The sequence below is a fragment of the Hyaena hyaena genome, unplaced genomic scaffold, assembly GCF_003009895.1.
Source record: "Hyaena hyaena isolate Hyena2069 unplaced genomic scaffold, ASM300989v1 scaffold_7, whole genome shotgun sequence".
Classification (NCBI taxonomy): Eukaryota; Metazoa; Chordata; class Mammalia; order Carnivora; family Hyaenidae; genus Hyaena; species Hyaena hyaena.
Genome location: NW_024080639.1, coordinates 4,532,710 through 4,558,109, shown reverse-complemented (window position 1 = coordinate 4,558,109; position 25,400 = coordinate 4,532,710). Strand labels below are relative to the sequence as shown.

At 53.9% G+C, this 25,400-nt stretch overlaps 1 protein-coding gene across 3 annotated transcripts in view; it reads left to right on the top strand.

Moving 5' to 3' along the window:
* NOD2 (nucleotide binding oligomerization domain containing 2) overlaps positions 1 to 24,191 on the top strand; it is a 35,920-nt gene extending 11,729 nt beyond the window's left edge. The window contains exons 3-12 of one of the 3 annotated variants that reach the window (XM_039241534.1): positions 1,858 to 1,963; positions 4,313 to 6,128; positions 10,399 to 10,482; positions 10,685 to 10,768; positions 13,264 to 13,347; positions 15,384 to 15,467; positions 16,231 to 16,314; positions 18,255 to 18,338; positions 20,914 to 20,997; positions 22,875 to 24,191. In XM_039241534.1, the coding sequence (XP_039097465.1) occupies positions 1,858 to 1,963; positions 4,313 to 6,128; positions 10,399 to 10,482; positions 10,685 to 10,768; positions 13,264 to 13,347; positions 15,384 to 15,467; positions 16,231 to 16,314; positions 18,255 to 18,338; positions 20,914 to 20,997; positions 22,875 to 22,947 (2,583 nt within the window). In that variant the 3' untranslated portion in view covers positions 22,948 to 24,191. Of the gene's footprint in view, positions 1 to 1,857; positions 1,964 to 4,312; positions 6,129 to 10,398; positions 10,483 to 10,684; positions 10,769 to 13,263; positions 13,348 to 14,026; positions 14,123 to 15,383; positions 15,468 to 16,230; positions 16,315 to 18,254; positions 18,339 to 20,913; positions 20,998 to 22,874 lie in introns of those variants that run through there. The other 2 variants (XM_039241541.1, XM_039241552.1) reach the window with 2 other exon arrangements.
* The last annotated feature ends 1,209 nt before the right edge of the window (positions 24,192 to 25,400 follow it).

The window sequence follows — 25,400 nt, the reverse complement described above, 5'->3', positions numbered from 1 at the left end:
CCATGGACCCTGTTTAAGCCTTTCCAGAATACAAATCTCCACACTTTGCCATGGCAGGTTGCTGTTGACTTGGAGTGGGGAAAGACAATTGGAAATCTGTTTTATAAACCACTTGGGCTCAGCTCTCCTTAATTTGACCTTTTCCTTTGGTTCTCGAGTACCTGATGCTCTTTTTTTCTTTCATAAAAATATTTTTTAAAGTTACTTATTTATTTTTATTTATTTTTGAGAGAGATAGAGAGCAAGCAGGGGAGGGGCAGAGAGAGAGAGAGAGAGAGAGAATCCCAGGCAGCCTCCACCCTGCCAGTGCAGAGCCCAGCTTGGGGCTCGAACTCACTAACAGTGAGATCACGACCTGAGCTGAAATCAAGAGTCGTATGCTTAACCAACTGAGCCACCCAGGCGCCCCTGTACCTGATGCTCTTAATTCCAGAGACCTTTACAGATTCTGAGATGTACGTTGTGTGCTTTTCAATCCGCCCATTGTTGGCTTAGGATTTGGCCTTGGGCTCTACTGAGCCTATTCCTATTTATTCATTTGGCAAGTCCTTACATACATGCTCTGTGAACCAGTGAACAAAACAGACAGAAATCCGGGAAATACTCACATTCCAGTGCAGGGAGATGGATGATAAGCAAAAGGAGGCAAACGGCAGAGCATGCTAGGAGGTGATGTGTGGAAGATATGCAGAGCGCATCCGAGGGTTCAGGGTTGCAGGGGGTGGGGGGAGTGATTGCATTTTAAATAGAGTGGTCAGGGAGTTCTCAAGGAGGGGTGATATTTGAGCAAAGGCTTGAAGGAGGTGAGGGAATGTGTCATGTGGATAGCTGGAGGAGGGGACAGCCCTGGCAACGGCTCACTGGTGGGAGCATGCTTGATACGTCCAGAAAACCCAGTGCTGGTGTCGAGTGCAATGAGCAGGGGTTGGAGCACTAATAGGTGAGGTCAGAGAAGTCAGAAGGGTCACGGATGTGCTTTTGTCTGTTTGGAGCTTTGTGGATTACTGTTTAACTTGGAGTTAAAAAAATATTTTTAATGTGTATTTATTTTTGAGAGAGAGAGACAGAGCATGAGTGGGGGACGGGCAGAGGGAGGGAGATGCAGAACCCAAAGCAGGCTGTAAGCTCTGAGCTGTCAGCACAGAGCCTGATGTGGGGCTAGAACTCATGAACTGCGCGATCATGACCTGAGCCAAAGTCGGATGCTTAACCCACTGAGCCACCCAGGTGCCCCTGGGCTTTTTCTTATTCTTAAATTTTATATATAAAAACAAACAAACAAACAAACAAACAAACATATGAGCAACGGGCAGGATGGAGTTGACGTTAGCTGGGAGGAGGAAGGCTGCAGGTTTGGGAATGGGCGTAGATTCGGGGCTTCGTTGTGGGTGTGTTACGTTGGAGGTGTCTATGGGGCATCTAAGCAGAGATGGTGGTAGGTAGTTTCCGATGTGCCTGGCCGAGGTTCAGGGGAGCGGTTCCAGTTGGAGATGACAACGTGGGAGGCTGTGCTCGGAGATGGGATTTCGAGCCCCAGGGCTCCACGAAATCACATCTCTTACAAATGATTTGCAGAATTGTTTTCCTATCCTTGCAGGTTTATAGATTTATGTCTCCCTCCCCCTTTTTAAGATATTCATTCATCCTTAGTGGGAACGAGATTGGCTATATGTGCCCAAGTGCTGTTTCGCACGTAATACCATAGTGACTTCTTTAATCTCATCTTGCTGTTTTGACTGTTTTTCTGCCCTTTTATCTGGAGGGAGAGAGATGTGTAATTGTAGTCATCTGTGGAAAGCTTCCCACACCTCTCCGTCAGCCTTTCTGGAAAGACACCGACTTTTGCTTTCCCCACAGGCACGAAGGCTGCTGGATCTTGCGACAGTGAAGGGGAATGGGTTGGCTGCCTTCCTTCTACGACATGTTCAGGAATTGCCCGTTCCGTTGGCCCTGCCTTTTGGAGGTATATATATATATATATGTATATATATATATATGTGTGTGTGTATGTGTTCTCAATTCACCAGAAAGGGAAAGAAAGGCTGTGCAGATTCCAGGTTGAGAACGAAACTCCAGAGGGACACATGTCCATTAAAATTCTACTCACTGGCGGTGCAGGCCTCTCTAAGACTCAGTTTCCTGATTTCAAGGATACCACCGCCACTGGCTCACTGGGCTGGCGGGACAAGTGAAAGGGCCACCATGTGTGGTGGTCAGGTAGCTTTTATTCCTGAGCGGCACCGTGATAACTGGAGCTATTGCGCACTGCAGCCAAGACAGGTGTCCCGTGCTGGCCAGGGTCTTATCGTCTTCACTGAAAAGGGTACACTTTTGCGATAGCGCTGTTTTCTCTTGATTTCTGTAGTTTATCTACTCACTGTCAGAAACCACAGGACCAAGCGTAGGTAGATGATGTGGTATCTCTCGTTGCACATGGTTCACCAACCCAACTCAGGGACGGGAGGGGCTGGGATACCTCACCGGCCACATCTCCGGGGTCCTCCCATGTGCTTTGTTTGTGACAATCTGGAGAAATGGCTGTTATTTTCCCCTGCTTTACAGGTGTGAGACCTGGGGCAAGGAGGGCGAGTGACGGGCTGGGGACAGTGGGTCTGGTTTTACATCGTCTCCAACAATGTGTTCCCTTTTCTTGGGAGAAGAGATCGTCAGTTGTAAAGAGAGGATGCAAGCCGGCCTGTCTTGTTCCCACATCACCCCTAGGGATCGCTTATTGGCCGTGAGGGTCCCCGAACCGTGGGTGGCACTAGCAGACAGATTTGTCACCCCCGTGCTCTACCCTCGGGGCAGTGAGCATCCCTGTGGGAAGGACGGTTGAATCCTGTGCTTGGCACCTCCGGGTGCACCGTCTCCTCGGAGAACAGAACACAGACACCCATGTACAGCATGAACTGCTCAACACAGAGTATGGAGCCCCGGTTGGCCCTTGGTTAATGTGTGCTGTTGATGTCACCAAGCACAGCTGGCTTTCATGCACTTTAACACCATTTCGTGGTGCAATAGCTCCCAGGGTGACCATTCTGAAGTTGACGGTTGACTTGTATTTGTGTTTAGAATGAGAGATACCTTTTTCTCCCCCCTCCCCCCACCTGGAGAATTTTATATTGTTGGTGGCTGGAAAACCTGCATTAGGAATCAGGTATTAGAGAAAAAGGTGTAGATCTTATGGTATCCGTTCAGTGCTCCTGGTATATCCAGAGGGCATTAAGAGCCACAGTAGTCATCAGTTCTGGGAACAGAAGAGGAAACACAGACATAGGGTGACTCCTTCGGATGCACGAATCCCGCGTTAGTATGCCAGGAGTGCTCTGTGAGAATTACTAGTTCACGTTGGAGTTGAGAACAGATGGGCCAGTATTTGGTTGGGAGAAATGAGGCCATGATGCTCTAAGGTTCCCCCACCATAGGTGGGGGGGGAGGCTGTGGACCACCACTTCCTCATTCCCAAAAAGGGAACTACCCTCTGAGACAGGAAATGGTTTGTTCACATTGGTTACTGGGATAGCAAAGGAAAAGCAGCAGCCCTGCGGGCACACCCTGTGTTGCAGAGGGCCCATGAAGATGATGGGGAAGTGAATCTTGATTAAAGAATCTCGTCCTTGTGCTTGATCCCAGGCACCCTAGTGACCCCGAGATTATTCAGCGTTAGGTCCACTTGGTCATCCAGGATCATCTCCCCATCTCAATGTCTTTAGTTCAGTCACATTCATCGAGTCCTTCTTAAATTTGATTTAATTTATTTGTTTATTTGAGAAATAAATTAGCGCAAGCTAATGGTGGGCCCAGCTTTCAAATTCAGGTGTATCTGTCTTCAGAAACTGGGCTCCTAGGCTCTTAAACTTTGTTTCTCTTTAGAAAGACACAGCTGAGGTTGAGTGGTGAAGAGGCTCATCTAAGATGAGCGGGACAGACATTGGAATGGCGTTCTTCTGATCCCAGGCCAATGCTCCTTCTAATCTACAGATCTTCCTGATGTCAGTGATAATAATACCACTTGCTAACATCTTTTGAGCGTTTTGTGTTGGACACTGAATGAAGCACTTGACTTGAATTATCTTAATTGATCTATGTAAACCCTATGAGGTAGGGACCGCCATTTTCCCACTTCACAGGGGAGGAAACCAGGCTTAGGAAGGTTGCATGACTGCCATCAAAGCCCGTAGCTTGCAAGTGGACAGCCAGGACTGGGGCACGCTGGCTATTCTCTCCATGCAGAACATCACATTCCCCTATCCACCTGCTCTGTCTGCTGGCGTCTTCCCCACGATCCTGCCTCATTTACCTTTTCTTCCAGATGCCGCATGCAAGAAGTACATGTCCAAGCTGAGGACGACGATATCTGCTCAGTCTCGCTTCCTGAGCACCTATGACGGGACAGAGAATCTTTGCCTGGAGGAAATATACACAGAGAATGTTCTGGAGATCCGGACAGAGGTGGGCGTGGCTGGACCCCCACCGACAAGCCCTGCTACCCTGGGCCTGGAGGAACTCTTCAGTACCCGCGGGCACCTCAACGAAGACGCTGACACCGTGCTGGTGGTGGGCGAGGCGGGTAGCGGCAAGAGCACCTTGCTGCAGCGGGTGCACTTGCTGTGGGCCTTGGGGCTCCACTTCCAGGAATTTCTCTTCGTCTTCCCGTTCAGCTGCCGGCAGCTGCAGTGTGTGGCAAAGCCGCTGTCCGTGCAGACCCTGCTCTTCGAGCACTGCTGTTGGCCTGACGTTGGCCATCAGGACGTCTTCCAGTTCCTCCTTGACCACCCCAGCCGCGTCCTCTTAACCTTCGATGGCTTCGATGAGTTCAGGTTCAGGTTCACGGATCGCGAGCGCCACTGCTCTCCGACCGACCCCACGCCTGTCCCGAATCTGCTGTTCAACCTTCTGCAGGGCAACCTGCTGAAGAATGCCCGCAAGGTGTTGACCAGCCGTCCGGACGCCGTGTCGGCTTTCCTCAGGAGGTACCTGCGCCTGGAACTCAACCTGAAGGGCTTCTCGGAAGAGGGCATCGAATTGTACCTGAGGAAGCGCCACCGCGAGCCGGGGGTGGCCGACCACCTCGTGCGCATGCTCAGAGCCACCTCAGCCCTGCACGGCCTGTGCCACCTTCCCGTCGTCACGTGGATGGTGTCCAAGTGCCACCAGGAGCTGTTGCTGCATGGCGGGGGGGGCCCAAAGACCACCACGGATATGTACGTGCTGCTCCTGCAGCATTTTCTGCTGCGGGCCTCCCCGCCCGACTCGGGCCCGCGCGGCCTGGGGCCCGGGCTGCTTCGTGGCCGGCTGCCCACCCTCCTGCACCTGGGCCGGCTGGCGCTCTGGGGGCTGGGCCAGTGCTGCTACGTGTTCTCAGCCGGGCAGCTGCAGGCGGCGCGCGTCGACGCGGACGCCGTGGCTCTCGGCTTCCTGGTGCGCACCCAAAGCGCCGTGCCGGGGAGCGCCGCCTGCCTCGAATTCCTGCACATCACCTTCCAGTGCTTCTTTGCAGCCTTCTACCTCGCGCTCAGCGCCGACGTGCCGCCGTCCTCGCTGAGACACCTCTTCCGCTGTCAGCGGCCGCGCGGCTCGCTGCTGGCCACGCTGCTGCGCACGGCGTGCGTGCTGCGCGCGGGCCGCCGGGAGGGCGGCGTGGCGGCCTTGCTCCGCGAGGCCGAGCCACACAACCTGCAGATCACGGCGGCCTTCCTGGCGGGGCTGCTGTCCCGTGAGCACAGCGGCCTGCTGGCCGAGGGCCGGGCGTCCGCGAAGGCCCTGCTCCGGCGCCGGGTCTGGGCCCGCTGGTGTCTGTCCCACGGCCTCCGCAAGCACTTTCTCTCCATCCCGCCGGCCGTGCCCGGGGAGGCCAAGAGCATGCACGCCATGCCCGGCTTCGTCTGGCTCATCCGGAGCCTGTACGAGATGCAGGAGGAGCGGCTGGCGCGCGAGGCGGTGCGGGGCCTGAAGGTCGGCCACCTCAAGCTGACCTTCTGCGGCGTGGGTCCCGCCGAGTGTGCCGCCCTGGCCTTCGTGCTGCGGCACCTCCGGCGGCCCGTGGCCCTGCAGCTGGACCACAACTCCGTAGGGGACATCGGTGTGGAGCAGCTGCTGCCGTGTCTCGGCGTGTGCAAGGCTCTCTAGTGAGTGCGGCTGGGGGATGGCAGCGGTGCCCGTGCGGAGGGAACGCGGCCCCGAGGATGCGGCTGCGGGAGCACCTCGCGGGGACCCAGGAGTCACCCCTTCTGTGCTCCCCCCAGCCCAGACCCTTCCTGGGTCTGCTCTTTCGTTTCCACGTAGGATAACGACAGCCAGGTTTTTTGAGTGTCCCGGGTGTCAGGCACTGGGTTACACGCCTCCTGGAATTAATTCAGGTAGTCTCCATGACCACCCTGGGCTGTAGGCAAGGGCGTTATTATCCCCAGTATCTTAAAAAAAATGTTTTAATGTTTATTTATTTATTTTTAAATGTTTATTTATTTTTGATAGAGAGAGAGAGCAAGAGCGTGAGCAGGGCAGGGGTAGAGAGAGAGGGAGGCACAGAATCAGAAGCAGGCTCCAGGCTCTGAGTTGTCAGCAGAGCCCAACAGGAGGTTTGAACTCACTAGCCTTTGAGCCATGAGATCACGACCTGAGCCAAAGTTGGCTGCCTAACTGACTGAGCCACCCAGGCGCCCCAATGTTTATTTATTTTTTAGAGAGAGAGAGAGAGAGAGAGAGAGAGAAAGCGAGCATGAGCAGGGGAGAGATAAGGGACAGAAGGTCTGAAGCGGGCTCTGTGCTGACAGCATGCAGCCCGATGCGAGACTTGAACTCATGAACTGTGAGATCATGACCTAAGCTGAAGTCAGAGGCTCCACCAACTCAGGCCCCCAGGTGGCCCCCATTGTCCTCAAATTGAGGCTCAGAGAAGCAAAGTAACTGGTCTAGAGTGACACAGGAAATGGCAGAGCTGGGATTAACAGACCTCATCCCCAGAAGCAGCCTATTGATGGACAGGTCTCGGGCTCCAGGAGAACCTTGAAGTGCTGTGCAAAGTTCTGTGTAACGACTGTTTGTATTAGGAATGAGCCAAAGTTCAGAGGTGACTTAGGCCCCACGAGAGATTTTAAAATCCCAATGAGATGAGAGTTTCAGGATCCCAAGAGCTAGAAAGTGGCTACGGAGTACCACCTGTCTTTTATTTATTTATTTATTTATTTTAAATGTTTTATTTATTTCTAGGAGACAGAGAGAGAGAGACAGCGTGAGCAGGGGAGGGTCAGAGAGAGAGGGAGTCACAGACTGAAACAGGCTCCAGGCTCTGAGCTGGCAGTCAGCACAGAGCCCGACGCGGGGCTGGAACCCACAAACCGTGAGATCATGACCTAAGTGAAAGTCGGACGCTTATCCGACTAAGGCACCCAGGCGCCCCACCACCTGCCCTTTTAGCCCTGACGCGGTACAGGGTCCAGATGAGACTTTGGCCATCACCTGTACTGCTCCCAGCCCCCCATCTGAAGGTGGGATGCTTCCCTCTTTGGAATGACTGTTCCCGCACCCGTGGGCCACGTGACAGCAAAGGGCATGCCCGGGTCTGGTGGCCAGCCTTCAGCAGACTCCCCAACTTCCCTTTCAACCTCGAAAGGGGATGTCCTGCTCCCTGTTGAAAACCTCTGAAAAAGCAGAAGCTGTCGCCTAAGGTTAAGATCGACTCACAGCCCTCCAGGGCTTTCAGTCTATCCCAGGTGACCTCATTTGCCCCAAGGCCAGGGACAAGCCTCTCCTTGAATATATTAGGACGATGTACCTTCTCTGGGCCAGAGCGTTAAGACTTTTTCCTCTTGGGAGCAAACATTCTAAGAAATTGTGTGGTGGCCTGTGTTATCCTTTACATAGGGACCGTGGGCGTAAGTTTATAAGTATAATGTAATAATAGTTAACATGTACGTTATAGGTAATGTGTGTTATAAATATATCAGGAGGAAACAGATGACGCATTTAAATTGGGTGATTTGTAGAGAGCTTAATAAACGGACTGTTTAGAAGGGATTGGGCAGTAGTAAGGAAGAGTGAGAAGAGACAGTGCACGGTCCTGGGGCCAGTGACTGGGGCGTTGGGGGTTGGGGTGGGGATGGGACTGTCACTGTCCTCAGGCCTGGAGGGACAGGGCTGGGGGACAGGTGTGGAGGAGGCTGCCTGATAGGAACTGAGGTCACAGAAAGCTGGAAGGGTGGGGTCTGGGGGAATAAACCCTGGCTCTTACTCCTCTTTCCTGTTCTTGCCTTGACCACCCAAGACTCAGCGCGGGACCAAGAGTCAGGTAGAGAGGGGAAGGCGGATCTGGCCGGACAAATGGAAAGATGGCCAGCACAATACTCTATTTCCCCAGGAAGGAGGAATCACCGTATGTTCACTCAGGAAGTCTGAGACCTGATAGACTTATGTATGGACATTCTTGTGGATACTGAACCCCCAGTTCTCAAAGGGGTCCTCGAACCCCCCCAGAGGTCAGGAACCACTGTCCGGGATGATCCTTCTAGACCAGTCCACCCCTGGAATGAATGGATTCTCTCTCCTCGGGAAAGCCATGTCATTCCCAGGACGTGTCATAGGGTTGAGGGGAGGCTAGAGGTCTCTCTCCATTTCTAGAGGAAGATGAGGATGCTCCCGTGACAGTGCTCAGCCTAGAGATGCAGAGGAGCCTGTAGACATGCAGATTTGGAAGCCTGCCCCCAGCGATTCTCGCTCCCTGGTCTGGGGATCTGTGTTTTCTCACTGACGTCCCTGGGGATACTGCTCCAAGGAGTCCAAGCCACCCTGTGAAAACAGCCGGTCTGTGGGAACTGGCTTGATTTTCCATGAGCGATAAAAGACCTTGACCAAGCTCTACCGCTCTTTACGCTCCACACTGAAATTGCCAGCATTATGTGGGAGGGGAAATGATCTGGAGGTCAGGCATTTCCTGTGTGTGTGTGTGTGTGTGTGTGTGTGTGTGTGTGTGTGAGAGAGAGAGAAAGAGAGAGAGAGACAGAGAGAGAGAGACAGAGAGAGACCGAGAGAGACAGAGAGACAGAGACAGAGAGACAGAGGCTGGCGAGGAGGGGCTCCTCTCCCCCAGAGCCATGCTGTATCTCTCCCACTTGAAATGTTTCCATGCCAACAGAAACAAGCCCTCAGCCTCCAGGAAGTCTGTCTACAAAGTACCCCCATCTAGATTTCTTTAGGCCCCGGCTCTGACTCTAGCGTTCTGACTTTCAAAATGTTTTGGCTGTGACCCACAGTGAGAGAGAAGGTGCAAATGGACACGCAGGCAATCTAAACAAAAGCTTCACAAAATGACTTGCCCATGCGAACTCTGATGCAGTCTGTAGTCTTCCGTTCTTTTTCTCTTTTAAAAATGCTGCTCAGGACCTTTGAGGTCAATTTCATGCCCGCCAAAGGGTCACAGCCTGCAGCCTGAAAATCACGGCTCCAGGAGCCCACAGGGGGCCTTGGGGCAGAAGTGTGCGATGTAGGCTTAAGGGTGGGCTTTGGAGCCAGACCACCCCGGGGACCAGATCCTTTAGGTGCTGTGCAACCTTGGCAAAGTCACTTCACTTGTCGATGCCTCAATTTCCTTCCCTCTAATGGACATCTTAATAGTACCAACGTCATGGGCTGTAGTGAGGATTAAACACCTTTACTCTCCGGGAGTGCTTGGGTCGGTGCTGGCACATCAGATGCCCCACACGTGCGAGCAGCCGTGATTACAGGTAGCTTCTGCCTGTGCCAGCACTCCCAGGGCTCTGTGAGTGCTGTTTCTTTAAGTCCTCTCCTCAGCCAGGGGAGGCTGGGAATACCACCTTCCCCTTTTATAAAGGACCAGCAAATAGCTAGTAAGTGGCTGCTAAGGATCAGAGTTTCCACTGCGGGAAGATTCCAGATCTCCAAGGGGTTAACCTTTAAGTCAGGGTCTCCCAGATCTGCCCGAGGGTAAAGAATCCTAGGCACGTTGTTAACATTCACAGATCCCGGTCCCCCTCTCCCCCCAATTGCCAGCTGCTGGGGAAAGGACCTCAGAGTTTGTATTTTAGGGATGCTTCCTGAAGATCTTGTGATCAGGTGAGTTTGGGGGAGTGCCGCCCCGAAAGGAGTGTCAGAGGTGCCAGGAACCCCACCAGGGCTCCAGTGTTCTTCAGCAGGAGCTCTGGGCACCCCTGCCCCCCCCCCCCCCCGCGCAGTCCCCCACGTAGTGCACGACATCAGCACCCTGACCCCCAGGGATGGAGCCGTCTCCTCTTTCCTGGGGTGCTCAGCCCTGGCGGGGGTCCCCAGAAACACAGATGCTGGCACTTTGGGCATGAGCCAAAGTCTCTTGTAGGGTTTTGTTTATTTTTCTCTTATCAGCTCCACTTTCCAAATCTAGTTGTCTTTTTTTTTTTTTTTTTTTAGCTTGCGAGATAACAATATCTCAGACCTAGGAGTCTGCAAGCTCGTCGAGTGTGCCCTTCACTGTGAGCAGCTGCAGAAGTTAGCGTAAGTCAGCTCAGGCGGTAGACGTCGTGCCCCGGGCCACGCTCCGGGTGGTGCCGTTTGGGCGGCAGCCGGGGCGAGAGCGTTGGTGTGGTCGGAGGGTGCAGGTGACTCCCGGGTTGAGGGAACGGGCTACCCTGGGCCTGGGGTGGTCCCTGCCCACTGTGCTGGGTCTCCACGTCTCCTCTCCTTTGGAACTTTCCAGTCTCTTCAACAACAAACTGACTGATGGCTGTGCACAGTCCGTGGCGAGGCTCCTCGCGTGCAGGCGGAACTTCCTGGCGTTGAGGTGAGCCCAGGGCTTGCCTGATCCTTGGGAACCGCTTTTCGCATCTCCAGAGCTGAGTCCATTAGGTCTGGTCCTGGCCCTGGCTCGGGCCCTACTGGGCTCGTGATCCCCTGGCTGGATCAGGGGCAGCATCCTCTTTGAGCAGCGTTCCACTAATGTGACCTTCCCCGCAGACTGGGGACGGGCTCTGCCGAGGGCTTCCTGCCCTTTGGTCTTTGGCCCCTAGGGCAGAAGAGGGTTTCTAGGAGCTTTTCCCTCCCTGTGTCTATGAGTGTCAGAAGCTGTCTGGGGTTACCGGGGTCTCTGAGGTTCATTGAACACATGCTACGAGGGGAGGCACGAAGCAGGCAGCCAGGCACTGGAAAGCTCTTACAAGGTCCTCTCCCTGCTCGGTGGGTGCCGGCTTTGCACTCCAGTCTGTGAAGTCTGCCTTTCTGCTGCTCCTGACCTTCCTGGCTCAGCGGGAGTCTCTCTCCCACATGACACCATTCAATCACCTCGCTTGCTGGTCCCCGGGGTCAGCCTGGCTTCTCTTTCTCCCTGGGATCTTCTTGCTTCCTGGATGTATGTGGCAGTAAAAGAAGACAAAGTAAACAATTGCTCTCGTCTATTCTTGGTACCTGCTGGGCTGGGTTTGGGGTTGGGAGCTGCTGTGCTGAAATTGCTAACTATGTAGCCCAGTCTCAGGCAGGGCTGCTGAGACCAACCCCAGAGGGGCCGTTCTGTACAACGGGCTCTCTTCTTCTTCGTGTTTTTAAATTTAATTTATTTTGAGAGAGAGAGAGAGAGGGAGAGAGCAAGCAAGAAGGGGAGGGGCAGAGAGAGAGGGAGACAGAATCCCAAGCAGGCTCTGCGCTGTCAGTGCAGAGCCTGATACCGGGCTTGAACTCACAAACTGCGAGATCATGACCTGAGCCAACGTCAAGAGTTGGATGCTTAACTGATTGAGCCCCCCAGGCGCCCCCCAAAGGACTCTCTTCTGTTGCTACCGCCTGCTCCCCCAGACTCAGAATGCTGAGAGCGGCTGTGGCCAGAGCGGGGGCCGGCCTATCCCCAGGGAGGGCTGTGGGGTTGTGGGAAGGTACTATGCTCAGAATTCGAGGCCTGGGTTTTGGGCTGGTAAAGCAGAATAATTGAGAGAGCATGGGGCTCCCGGGCCAGACCAACTGAGGTTTGGATCTAGGATCCCTGAGATTTGAATCCTCATTCGTTGTGTGACCTTGGGTCAGCCCAGTGCCTCTGGGACTGTTTTCCCTTCTGTAAAATGTCGATAATAATTGCAGGTTCCTCCTGGGTTGTTGTAACGGTTAAATGGGTTAGGATACACAGAAAGCTGGCACGATCTAGTCCGTGCTTTAGGGAACGAGCTTAGAGGCTATCAGATGGTGGGTGATCATGTAAATTCTCAGCGTGTTTACCGTATGGTACTTCAGCCCTCCCAGGAGGGATAGGGTGGAACTATTTGTAGGGAAAAGTGCCTCTGAAGCGGAGTGGGGAACGGGGCTGGGGGTGGCTGGGAGAGTCAGCCGACTGCCCGCAGCTCGGCGCAGGTCTCACCCTGAGCGAGAGGGAGAGGGAAGATAGGAAGGCTAGGAGGAAGTTTCTAGACTTCAGGGCAGTTCTGAGAGCACCGAAGGCTGTGGGGAAGTCCTCCAGCCAGATCTGCCTGCAGAGCCTTGTGTCTCCCAGACAATGGCTGGGAGGAGCCCGTGGGAAGTGACCTTGAATTTCCCAGCACAGCGGCAGGGGCCCGTAGTTACTCAGCCTGTGGTCCGAGGTGTGGGAGGCCACCCTGCCTCTTCTTGTAGAGGATCATAGCACCCGCCCTGCCGGATTGTTGTGGGCCAGGGCGGCTGCAAGGGTGTGAAAGTTCTCTAAAAAGAGGGAAGTGTATTGTTAATTCCAGGAAGCCTGGGGTTGTGAGTAAGAGTTCTGGGGACCTCTCCAAAGTTCTCCGAGGTATCTGGGTACGGCTGAACCCTCCCCCCACCTCCCCCCTGCTCAGCAGAATGCCCTGCCCTCTCCCAGAGGCTTGGGCGGAACAGGTGAATGCACCCTGCAGCAACAGTGCACCCAGGAAAGCTGCTGGGCGCGTGGAGCCCGGCACCAGCTGGGGGCTGAGCCGGGAGGAAAAGCTGTGACAGTGAGTCACCCTCCCTCCCCGGGGGAAACCACCTTCTATGGTGCGGCATGCTGCCCCTACCTGTCACGCTGCTTTGCAAAACAGGTCCCTCCCCTCTTTTTCCCCTTTGCGGCTGGAAAATGAAGTAGCGGGAGTCACGATTGAGTAAGATCGCCAAGCAGGGACAGAATCACACTCAGGGAGTCTGACTGGCAGGAAGAAGCCAGGCTCCCGTGCCCGGCAGAGAGGTCCTCAAAGCTTTTCTCCACGTTCCCGTATCTGGGGCATGCTTACCCCCCCCCCAGCCCCTGGCCTTCTGGGCACTGGCACCCCAGGTCCGGCACGCCTTCAGCCTTCCTGCCTTCTTTTCCAGGCTGGGCAATAACCACATCACTGCCTCGGGAGCCCAGGTGCTGGCCGACGGGCTCAGAGCCAACGCCTCCCTGCAGTTCTTGGGGTAGGTTGGCTTCTGGGGCAGAGGGACCCCCATGGGGGCGGGTTGGGAGATTTGGAGGCAGGTGAAATCTTCTAGCAGGAAGGCCCCAGAGGCAGTGGGAGAGAGTGGGTGGCCCGTGGCTGCCTCAGTGCTTGCCTTTCACTCGATAAACAGGAAGTTCAGGGGGTGGGGGTGGGGGTGGGCAGTGCCCATGAGTGGGTGCAGGAAGCCCTCTGGTCCTCGCTGGGGCTAGGGCTGTGCCTCTCACCTTTGGGAGCTTCTGAAGAATGCCATCGCCTGGGCCCCACCCTAGGGGTGAGAATCAAGGAAAGAGATGCAGGTGGACCAGGCTGGAGACTGGACCCAGGACGGGAGGGGGCCCTCGCCAGGTCCTTCAGAGCGCTCGTGGCTGCAGGGCCGGGCCGGGCCTTCCAGTGACTGGACAGGAGTCAGACACAGGCTGGGAGGGCAGTCCCACAGACCACAGGTCCCCAGAGGATGTGTGTGTGTGTTGGCGGGGGGGCTTCCTCTGGTGGCTAAGTGACCCCCCCAGGCTTGCATCCGGGCAGTCCCCGGGAGCCCCGCTCCTGTCCTGTCTTACGGTGAGAGCTGGGATCCATCTGACGAGAAATGGGAGTTTGAGAACCCAAGACTGTAGGAAGACAGCCTCACCTTAGGGCCCAACCGATTTCCTCGGCAGGCAAGCCGCCCACAAGCTCAGCTGCAGCTATGAGTAGGACCGTGTTGCTTCAGGGATCAGCTTCAGGGGTCGGCACGAGCCGCGTTCCTAGGAGCGCAGAGCCCAGGACAAGGGTGGGCCCAGGCCTGCTAGCCCCGCTCCTGCTCGAGGTCACAGCCAGTGTATGTGGGGTGTTATCTTGCAACACCTATTTATTAAGGCACCTGTCTGCTCCAGGCACTGTGCTAACCCCCCCAGATACCACCATAGGATATGGAGTGTTCCGAATGGAGGTTTTGATTTCGCTTGCCTCACCGTGTATCTTTCGTACCGTAATGACTTCATTTTTAAATTTTTAAAATGTTTTTATTTATTTCTGAGAGAAAGAGAGCGACAGCGTGAGCAGGGGAGGGTCAAAGAGAGAGGGAGACACAGAATCCGAAGCAGGCTCCAGGCTCTGAGCTGTCAGCACAGAGCCCGACGCGGGGCTCGAACCCACCAACCGCGAGATCATGACCTGGGCTGAAGTCGGACGCCCAACCGACTGAGCCACCCAGGCGCCCCACAACTTCATTTTTGAAAGATTAGCCGACTGGCCTTCCACCGGCAGGATGTCCGGCCCCATTTAGGCTATTCCAGGGTTTTCCCTCTGACACAGCTTCTCGCTCTCTCCCCAGCGGCACAGAGCAGAGCTGGCTCACAGCCAGAGCCCAATAAACATTTACCGAACGAGCGAAAGTGTGGTGAACACCCGAGTTCAGCTAGCGTTGCTCACTTGTGCACAGACGGGCCTGGCCCGCTCGCTTCCCATGTGTGAAACAGCCAGGTCCTGAGGCATGAGTTGGGCTCCGCCTTTGAAAAGGGGGGTTTCCAAATTTCGGTGGGGCTGAGGGGGATGACCCAGGAGGTGTGACGGCGTGAGGAAACGGGGGACCAAGGGGAGAGCGAGAGAGGGAGCTGGCTTGGGGGACGAGAGTGAGGCTTGTTTTGGGTGTCCACAGAGGGTCGTTGAGGACCTGTGGGTAGCAGGCACCAGGAAGCAGCTCTAACCTAAATGTCGGGGGGCAGGGAAAATGGCACCACGCCGTGGGCTGCCTTTGAGAGCGAGTTCCTTGTCCCTGAGGACATGCGCTGGGTGGGGCCTCGACTATTCTCTAAGAGTCTGACAGAAAAATGAATGCAGTTTGGCTGTCCCTCCCAAAAGGTGGAGGCAGGTCCATTTGGCTGGGGCCTAGGAGCCCCACTGAGATCTTTCTGGAATTGGGTGGTCCTGCCCCTCTGGGCAGGGCCTGCGGGAGGAAGGACACTGTTCATGCATATTCTAGAGCACACAGCAGTGACTCCCTGACCAAATGACACAGTCTGTTGGCCTTTTTAGGTTCTGGGGCAACAAGGTGGGTGATGACGGGGCCCGGGCCTTGGCTGAAGCCTTGGGCGATCACCAGAGCTTGAGGTGGCTCAGGTAAGCTCTGGGGTCCGCGGGGTCACAGGGAACCAGAATGAGGAGGGGGTCCTGGGCCGTTTCTGAGAGTCCTTCATTCGATTGAACTTTGTTCTCAGCCCCCCATGTTGGGCAGTGGGATGAGAAAATGAAGAGCCTTGGATTTGGGGTCAGGACCCTTGAGTCTTTCCGGGTGACTTTGGAGATGTCCCTTCTCCCCTTACGGGTCTTGATTCCCTATCTGTTAATTGAAGGTTTGGGGCTGGGTCAGGTATATTTAAAAAAATTTTTAGGTCTGTTTTGAGAGAGGGAAAGAGAGAGAGGAGAGAGAGAGAGGGGGAGGGAGAGAGAGAGAGAGAGAGAGAGAGAGAATGTGTGCATGCATGCATTGTGGAGGAAGGAGAGAGAGAGAGGGAGAGAGAATCCTGAGCAGGCTCCACGCTTACACAGCACAGAGCCCAACACAGGGCTTGAACCCACGAACTATGAGAGTTGGGTGCCCAACTGACTGAGCCGCCCAGGCGCCCCTGGATCAGATATATTTTATCTGAAGGACCAGCTGCAGCCCAGGAATAATGGCTACACCCAGGACATCATGTTGGAAAGAATTCTAAGGCTGCTTCTTAGCTTAATGAAAATGAGCACCTTAGTCAGTTAGTCATGCCTGAATGAAGCAGACCCGGATGTGAGGTTACGTGGGTCGTGCATTTTGCCCTTCCCGGGTCAGCTTATCTCTGAGGTCCCTCCCTGCTCCAATGTGTTTTTGTTCCTTGATTGCATCCAGCCTGGTGGGAAACGACATCGGCAGTGTGGGGGCTCAAGCCTTGGCGTTAATGTTGGAAAAGAACGTGACCCTGGAAGAACTCTGGTGAGTCGAGGGGTTCCCTGCTCTGAGGAGGCAGATAACACCCTTTCCTCCTTCCCTGGCCTCACCCATGGACGCAGATGAAGCAGAGGCGGATGACTTAGTGGTTGGGCTGTTGGGTTTGTCTTTCTACGTCCTGGGTGGCATGAAGCTTATAGAGCTTGACACGTAGGTGCTCATTCTTTTAATGGAATTAAAAGCAACTGGTTTGTTGCTTCGTATACTGCCTCCACGTGGCCTAATGGTTGAGGCCAGAGACTCCAGAATCGAGCAGGCTGAGCCTCAAGGCCTGCTGTGATCTCTGGTGAGTTAAATCATAATCTCTGAATCCCAGGTTTCTTACCTGCAAAATGAGGGGTTGACTGCTTCTGACTGGAAAGCATATATCGTTATGTGTGTGAAGTCTTTTTCAAACGCAGGTGTTCCTTCCCTAGATTCTATTTTATTTTTTAAAAACGTTTATTTCTGAGCGAGTGAGCGTGAGCAGGGGAGGGGCAGAGAAAGGGAGACAGAGGCTCGAAGGAGAGGGCTCTGCACAGTGCAGGGCCCGATGTGGGGCTCGAACTCACAAACATCAATATCGTGCTATGAGCCAAAGTCAGACGCTTAACTGATTAAGCTACCCAGGTGCCCCACATTTTTGTTGATTCTAAGTGAGGTGAAGTGCCTAAGCATCTTGGAGAGTAGAATGAGGGTCACCTTGGAAGGTGGAGTGGGGTGTGGGGCAAGTTCAAAGGTGAGCTATATAGATGGTACTTACACTGGTGACCTGAAACTGATTCTGAGTCTCCCGACCTTTAGATGCCACTAGCTGGGTCTTCTTATGACATGTTCTGATTAGATCCTGATTAGATCAGGGAGACAAATATGCTGATTTCTCCAGGAAGCAGAAGGCCGTTGAAACCCGTGATCACTGTCACAAAATGGATATTGTGGTGGGGTAGCTTAGCCAGAGTCCCATTGATTATATCCCGACTGGACTTTACCACCTGGAAATTCTTGTTAGAGGCAGGCCTGGCCATTGAGTGTATCCGTTATGACCACACCGGGCTGCAGGGGAGAGAACAACTCTCTGTACAGTGGCTCAAACCAGTAAATGATTGATTTATTTCACATCCAGCCAGTCTGGAGGCCTGTGGCCTAGGGCTGGTGTAATGGCTCCGGGAGGCCAGCAGGGGTCCCCAGTCTGTAGCTTCACCTGAAGCCGTGGTTGGTTGCCTCCTGGTCACCAGAGGGCTGATGACTCTGCAACACTATTCTGTGTTCCCAGATCCAGTCTGCGTATCCAGGGAGGGCGGGAGGCCCAGGCCAGCTCTCCCTTTTATTTTTATTTTTATTTTTCAAATTTATTTATTTTGAGAGCGAGAGAGAACACAAGCAAGGGAGGGTCGGGGAGAGAGAGAATCCCAAGTAGGCTCCTCACTGTCAGCACAGAGCCCAACGCAGAGCTCGAGCCCAAGAACCGTGAGATCATGTACTGAGCTGAAACCAAGAGTCAGATGCTTAACCGACTGAGCCGCCAAGGCGCCCCACGCTCCTCCTTTCCAGGAGCCCCATCTGTCAACTTCCCCTCTGTGCTAGTGGCCGTGTGGCTGTCCCTGGCTATAGTGGAGAGTGGGAGATGTAGTTTTTCTACCAGACACATGGTTGCCCAAATGGAAGGAAGCTTCTGTTAGTAAGAAAGGGAAAAAGGATATTAGACCCTGGGGACATGAGGGTACCTTTTATGTGGAAGAGCCCTGGGGTGAATTCTCTCCCAGAGATGGCCCTGGAGTTGAAATCCCTCATACTCTTACTGTATCTGTTCTTACTTCATCTGCTAAATATAGATTTTCAGATGTCGGATTTTCTAACTGGGTGGCAGGCAGGTTAATCCTTATCAATGTCATCTTCCATAACAAATGTGACCATATGAACTGGATTTTCTCTCTTTTTCTTGACAGCCTGGAGGAGAACCATCTTCAGGATGAAGGTGTGTGTTGTCTTGCCAAAGGACTTAAGAGGAATTCAAGTTTGAAAGTCCTGAAGTAAGGAGCCTGTAAGGAGCCAGGATGATAGTGACGGCCTGGGGGAGGCGGTGGGGGAGTGGAATTTGGGCAGCTTCCTGCCTCTCTAACTCACACAGGGTGGCCTGGCAGAAAACGGCTGGTAGAGTCAGGCCTCCCCCAAATACAGACAGGGATCCCAGTGCAAGTGGTTTCCTGGGGAGGTGGTCCCAGCACACACTGGTGAGAGGGCAGGGAAATGAAGTAGTATGGAGCGGTGGGAAGAACAGAGCAGTCCTCAGCCCCCTGAGCTCTTAGATTCTAATGGGAGAGATGTATAGTGAACAAGTAAGCAAATATACAAGCTTGTGTATAATAAAGGGTCTAAAGAGTATTCAAGAAGGAGCTGTGCCAGGGAGTGGCTGGAGAGGGCAAGGTGGCAGCTGCTTGGGGATAGCCTCTCTGAGAAGGTGGCATTGGAGTTGAAACCTGAATAATGAGGAAGGTTATTATTCTTGTCATGCTGTGGTTTCAGGAATGCACATTCCAAGAGGCCCAAACAGCAAGGGCAAAGGCCCTGTGGCAGAGGCAAGCTGGGTCGTTTTGAGAACAGAGGGGAGTGCCTGTGTGGTTGGACTGTAGGGGAAGGTGGAGGGGGCAAGAGGCAGGGCAAGGGGGCCACATTGGCCTCAGAGCCGTGGGGAGGATTTAGGCTTTATTCTAGGGGCACTGAGAAGCCTTTGGAGGCTTTTAATTAGGGCAGTAACATCTGATTTACATCGTAACGAGATCATGCTGGCTGCTTTGTGCAGAACAGCCGGAAGACAGGTCAGGTGGAAGGCGGGAGACCAGTCAGAAGCTCCTGCTGCCTTCCTGGTGGGAGAGGAAGGGGCCCTGGGTCAGGTGATGGCAGTGGAGAAGGTTGGCGAAAGTGGGCAGGCAGTGGTGGGGGCCCTGCGGAGCATCCAGGAGCTGGGGGGGCGGGCCAGCGGCAGCGTCGGCTGGAGGCGGCGGGGACTGGTGGTGGCGGGCCGGGGGGGGGGGGGGGGGGGGGGGGGGGGGGGGGGGGGGGGGGGGGGGGGGGGGGGGGGGGGGGGCGGTTCCTACTCCGTGTGGACCGGGAGAGCGGGATGTGAGCAGGAGCCCAGCTGGCGGTCATCACGACCTTGTGCCGGGGCTCCCCGAGGCTACTGCCTCACCTGCCTCGCTGGAGAGGGATGTCCAGGCACCACCACGTGGCTCCACTTGCTGCTGGAAGGGTGGCGTCTGCCCTGACAAAGGTGGCCCGCAGGGGAACCTGTCACCTTCAGAGGCAGGCAGACAGCTGCCGCTGGGAGAGTGTCTGCCTCGCTGCTGGCCCGCCCTCCTCTCTGGCAACACTTGTTCGTGTTGCCAAATGTTTGGGGAAAACACTTCCACTCGTCACTTGGGTGAAACCGGGCTGGGAGCCCCGGGTGACGCCTGGGCTGTCTAAGGGGGGACACAGGCTCTGTACAGGGGGGTCTCCAGCAGTGCCTGGTTTACTATTAACCAGGTGTGGCCGGGACACATTTGTCCTCCCTCCTTGTGATGCACTCACCCCAGCCAGCCCCCTGGGCTGCCAGGTAATAGCAGCAGGGGTGTGTCCCGCACTGCCTAGGCCCCGGGTCTTATAATTAAGTGCCGCGGAACTATATCATCCCTCTCATTTCCCCCCCAAAAAGCGAGCTTCTTATGTATCTTTTAAAAACCAAGCAAACAAACCCAGTATCCTTTTTCGGGCATAGTGACTGCCAAATGCTGGTGAAGTGTGTGGGCTCTGGCACCCGACAGCCTGGGTTTGGACCCCAGTTCCACCGTTACCCGCTGTTTGGCCTTGGATTTGTGCTCCGGTAGCCTCGAGTGGAAGCGGGGGTAATAGTCGGACCCCCTCTTAGGGTTGTGAGCGTGACTGGCGTGATAGAGGTACTGAGCCGGCTCATAGTTAGAGCTCAGCAGAGCTGTTGTTATTACTGGCTCTGCCGTAGGGTCAGCTTCTGGAATGTTCCTCAGACTGTGGACATGGCAGACAGGTGGTGGAGGTGTCTTGGAGGCCAAGCTATGTGCAAAAGAGCAGTAGGGGGTGCTGGCTCTTTCCCTGCTTGAGTTTTCCCCTGTCAATTCCCAACCTCGTATTTTCTCAATTCCATGTCCCCGTGCCCCTCAATCCCCTCCCCCCAACCCCCGACGAAAATATTACTGTTCATTGATTATTTCCTTTCAGGGGAGTACGCTGCAAAATGCACCACAAAATATGCCATTCTTTTAATGCTTATTTTTCATGAGATAGGCACTCTTTTAGGTCTGCCTTACAGATGAGGAAACTGGGACTAATTTGCCAGAGATCAAAGTGAAACGCACATACTTAACCACCATGCAATATCATCTCCGTAAGGGAGTAGCTGCTTCATTAGGTAAACAAATCTGGTGAACAGAGGAAAGAAGGGTACATTTCTCTTTAGGCACTGAGTCTTTGTGGATGAGCTCAGTGGGAGTCGCAGACAGGAGAGAGACACGTCTAAGGGGCCAAGTCCCAAAGCTTCTTTTAATTGGACAGGCCTGAGAGGGCTGAAGCTCAGCTTTCTGTCTTCCTTTCCAGGCTGTCCAACAACCGTGTCACCTACCTTGGGGCTGAAGTCCTTCTGCAGGCCCTGGAAAGGAATGATACCATCCTGGAAGTCTGGTAAGGCCCCTGGGTGGGCCTCTTTACCTCTCTGAGCCGCACTTTTCCAATCTGTAAAATGGGGCAGGAGAGAGGGGAACTTGGGAATTTTCCTTCTGGTTCTGACATTCAGTGCCATTCTGCATTCAGTGAATCTGATTTCTCTGGGAAAGATGTTTTCATGCCTACAAGCATGGACCAAATTATTCATTAAAATTTTTTTTAATGTTTTATTTTATTTTTGAAAGAGAGAGAGATAGATAGAGCGTGAGTAGGGGAGGGGTAGAGAGAGAGGGAGACACAGAATCTGAAGCAGGCTTCAGGCTCTGAGCTGTCAGCACAGAGCCCAAGGCGGGGCTCAAACCCATGGTCTGTGAGATCATGACCTGAGCTGAAGCCAGACGCTTAATTGACTGAGCCACCCAGGCGCCCTGCAAGTCATTCATTTTTAAACCCTAGGTATTCAGAAAGGTCTTAGTTACAGGTAATAGTGTAGGAGGGGGCGTGGTCGAAGGTGAAATGGACACAAGAACTGAGGGGCCTTACCCCTGACTTCCCAGGTCGAAGAGGTTATATCAGAGCCTCTGGGTGGAGGCTACATTGGCGTTGGGGGCTGGGTACTGTTGCATAGTGTTTCCAGATCTTTATAACTAAAAGCCACGTTCCTTCATGTATTTGAAAAAAAAAGCATCGAGTCACAACTACAGAGATTTATCCTCCTTTCCAGGGGTGTATTTATAACTCGTATAGTAAGTACAAAAGTTTCCCCTGGCTTTACATGTCACAAGTGACTGTCACTATATGTGTTTCAGGCACTGGACTAGAAGCCAATATTTATTTATTTATTTATTTAGAACACAAGCAGGGAAGGGGCAGAGGGAGGGGGAGAAAGAGAGTCCTAAGCAAGCTCTGCGCTGTCAGGGCGGAGCCCCATGCAGGGCTGGATCTCATGAACCGTGAGATCATGACCTGAGCCAAAACCAAGAGTCAGACGCTTAACTGATGGGGCCCCCCAGGCGCCCTGAAGGCAATCTTTAAAAACTGGCAGATCCCCTCACACACACCCCCCCCCATGAAAATCTGTATTTCCAAGTTTTCTACCAAAGGCTTCCAACTCTGGGCCCCCACAGAAAATGCCAGTAAGTAAGCAGAGTAGAGAAGGGCTGAACCCACTTAGCTGGGCGGACCGGCTCAGGCCGACCGCACCCCTTCCCCCTGCCAAGTCGGCTGTATACTACCTGTCTCATCCCTGCAAACGTGTGACCCCTGCTTCACATACGTAGACTGACTGGTTCCGCCCTCAAAAATCATATCGAGGCAGCAGCACCAATATATATCGAATGATGAATCTTAAAATAAAGACGTCTAGGCCTCTATCCTGTGATGAAGAGATTTCCCTTTCTGTATGATTGTGTAATCTCTGCAGGCTGCGAGGGCCTCAGGTCCCGGGCAGAGTGTGAGTTTGTGTTTGAAACCATTAAGTGGTCATAGGAAATATCACCTTCTGTGTCCGGGAGGAGGAAGCCAGCATCAGGTTGATATTTTAAGGGTTCTGATGTTATTTGGCGCCTGTTGGCAGAACCGGGAAGGTATCAGGGCTTGCTCATTGCATTCTTGACAGACTCCGCTGTTGCCTGAAAAAGAATCGCCTGCCTTGGGGAGTCGGGGCTGGCTGGGTCCGGCACGGATTCTCTGCAGAGTCACAGAGGCTTGCTTCATCGCACATGGTGACTCAGGAGCCGCCCTGGTGGACAGAGGCTGACACCGGCCTGGGAGCAGGCCTTAGCCGGGCCTTGGGGCCAGGCCGATCTGCGCAGCTTTGGAAAGCAGCGGCCTCCAGTTAAAAGCACCACCCTGCCTCAGCCTCATCCAAACCTCTCTCTGCTTTATCCCCTTAGGCTCCGAGGCAACACTCTCTCTCCGGAGGAAATTGAGAGGCTCCAGCAGAGGGACTCCAGACTCTTGCTCTGAAGCCCCGGGGGCCAATGTTCATCTCTGTTTGTGAACGGGCTGTGTGGGTTTGGATCCCTGAAGCTGGATTCCACCTGGCGGCAGTCTGTTCCCACAGAGCCTTTGTCCTGCCCAGGGCAGGCACGATAGGTCACCTCCATGCTGGCAGAAGATGGGGCAACCGTGCCCTTTGGAGTACCTTCTCTGCAGCCTGGTTTTGCACTCAGTCCTTCCCAGGAGTCCATCGGTGGAGCCCTCCGGCCCCACCTCTGGTGTATCTGACGTGGGTCAGTGGGGCCCATGGAGATTACTGGGTGCCTGGGACTGTGGAGACCCAGACCCGCAGGAGCGGCCCCCCTTCCCACCTGCCTCACAATGGAGAGGGGGACTCGGGAAGCAGCTTTCTGCCATGTTTTAAATCACGGGTTGTCATCCATCCAGATGTTCCCCACATCTGGTCCCTCCCCCCATCCTGGGTCCCTGCACCTGCACTTCCTCTGAGAGTCAAGACTCAGAATCCTGGTGTTCTCAGCTTTGATATTTATAGCCTCTCCCCGCCCGCCCCCTATATACCTAGTGTGGGAAGGGCTGCAATCCACCTGCTCTCCTTCCTTATGCTTAACACACGATTGAAAGGGGACACATGACAGCCATTTGTTCCCTAAGACCTGCTAGATTTTCCAGAAAATAAGACCACACACTACGGCTGCTATCAAATGCACAATTTTTTTTTTTGTCCAGTGAAATCAATTACTCTTCAGTTAACAACTCCCCACCCAAATGTAGCTTTTTAGAATCAGAATTTTGAACGGTCCCACTGCGTCTCTGGTAGATGCCTGTGAGTTGTGATGGCAGGCCCCTGAAATGGTTCAGCGTTATGTGATACGGAGTTACGGATGAAAAGCTTACAAGGGGCAAAATCAAAAAGACTTTTCCTCATGAGGCAGATGTTTTTCTGGATTTTTCAGAACAATGCATTGTTGAAGCCTCTGGAAACCGTCAGGTGCCACGCAAGTGTTACTATTTAAGCCTTATTATTTGTGCAGACTGGTTAATATTTATAAACCACTGGGTTTGATTTTCTCGAGTTTGTTTTTGTAAAAAAAAACACGACCGTGAATTTTATGCTGTAAATAGTCACGGGGAGGAAAACGGCTGAGTCCCCGAAGCTGTGGGGGGACTCCATGTATTTTTGTGACCAAAATATTTAAAGAATGTTCGTGAATGTTGTCAAATATTAAAGCACAATTTTCTACTTGGAGGGGCAAAAGCGATGTGTTGACTCAATCATTTGTTGTTTAGGACACAAGCAGGTCTTTGGAATGGGCTTGCAATGAAAGCCCTTTGGGGCTTCGGCTTACAAAGGTCTAACCCAGCGCGAAGTTTAAGCTGCGTGGGGACCTCGAGGTGCTCCCCTCGTGGCTGACAGGCAAACGTGAGGAGGCCCCAGGGCCTCCCTTGACTCCCTCCCAGTGCCTCCAGCAGCCTTAAGCAGGAAGAGGTGGGAGAGAAGGTTCGGGAACAGCCCTCCTCAGCAAGCCGCCCCCTTATTGAAATCCGTCTCAGCTGTGTGTGATGAACAAGGGCTCAGGCGCGTCCTCACCGAAATGAGACCCGCATCCTTGAAATGTTGGATGTGGGCCCAGCCCACATTGCCCTGGGCTCTGGCGTGTGAGCACACTCCTTGGCAGGCTGTCTGTCGGTGGCGTCGGGTTCTGTCCAGACGACTGTTGTGAGGCAGAAGGTCCGGAGGGGAGCAGACAGCGATGGGCCTGCTCTCTCGGAGGCCTTCGCACTGCGGTGCATGTGTGGGGCGGCGTCCTGGACTGGAAACATTGGAACATCTCATTTCCCTTAAATCCGTGCGGCAATTATTTATTAGCCAAATGCATTGGGACGATCGGGGGATGAACAAAACACACATGAGCCTTGTCCCCGAGGCACTGGGGTTGAGGCGGGGAGGAGAGGTGGGCAGAAAACTAGTGGACTGGAAGATGCCTAACATAAGGGCCACCGTAAGTGTAGTAAGTGTAGTGAGGGTCAGGATGGAGGGGAAGCGTTCTGATTGGTCAGAGACGGAGACTCTGGGGGCCCCAAGCGCGAGAAGCTGCCGTCCGTGCAAAGAATGAGGGGGACAAGCTGTATGAAGACCCTGTCGTGGGAAAGAGCTTGGTACTCGCAGTGGGCTGAACAATGGCCCCAAATATTTAACTCCTGATTCCTCGAGCCTGTGAAATGTTGCCTTTTGTGGCCAAAGAGACTTAATTTAAGTGGTTATGATGAAGCTCTTGGGTCGGGGAGGTTGTCCTAGATTATCTACATAGGCCCTAATTGTAACCATGAGTGTCTTGTGGGAGAAAGACACTACCACAAAGGGAGGAAAGGGCCCCAAGGGTCCAGGCATGCAGCTCTGGAAGCTGGAAAAGGCAAGGGTACAGATGGCCGCCCCCCCCCCCCCCCCCCCCCCCCCCCCC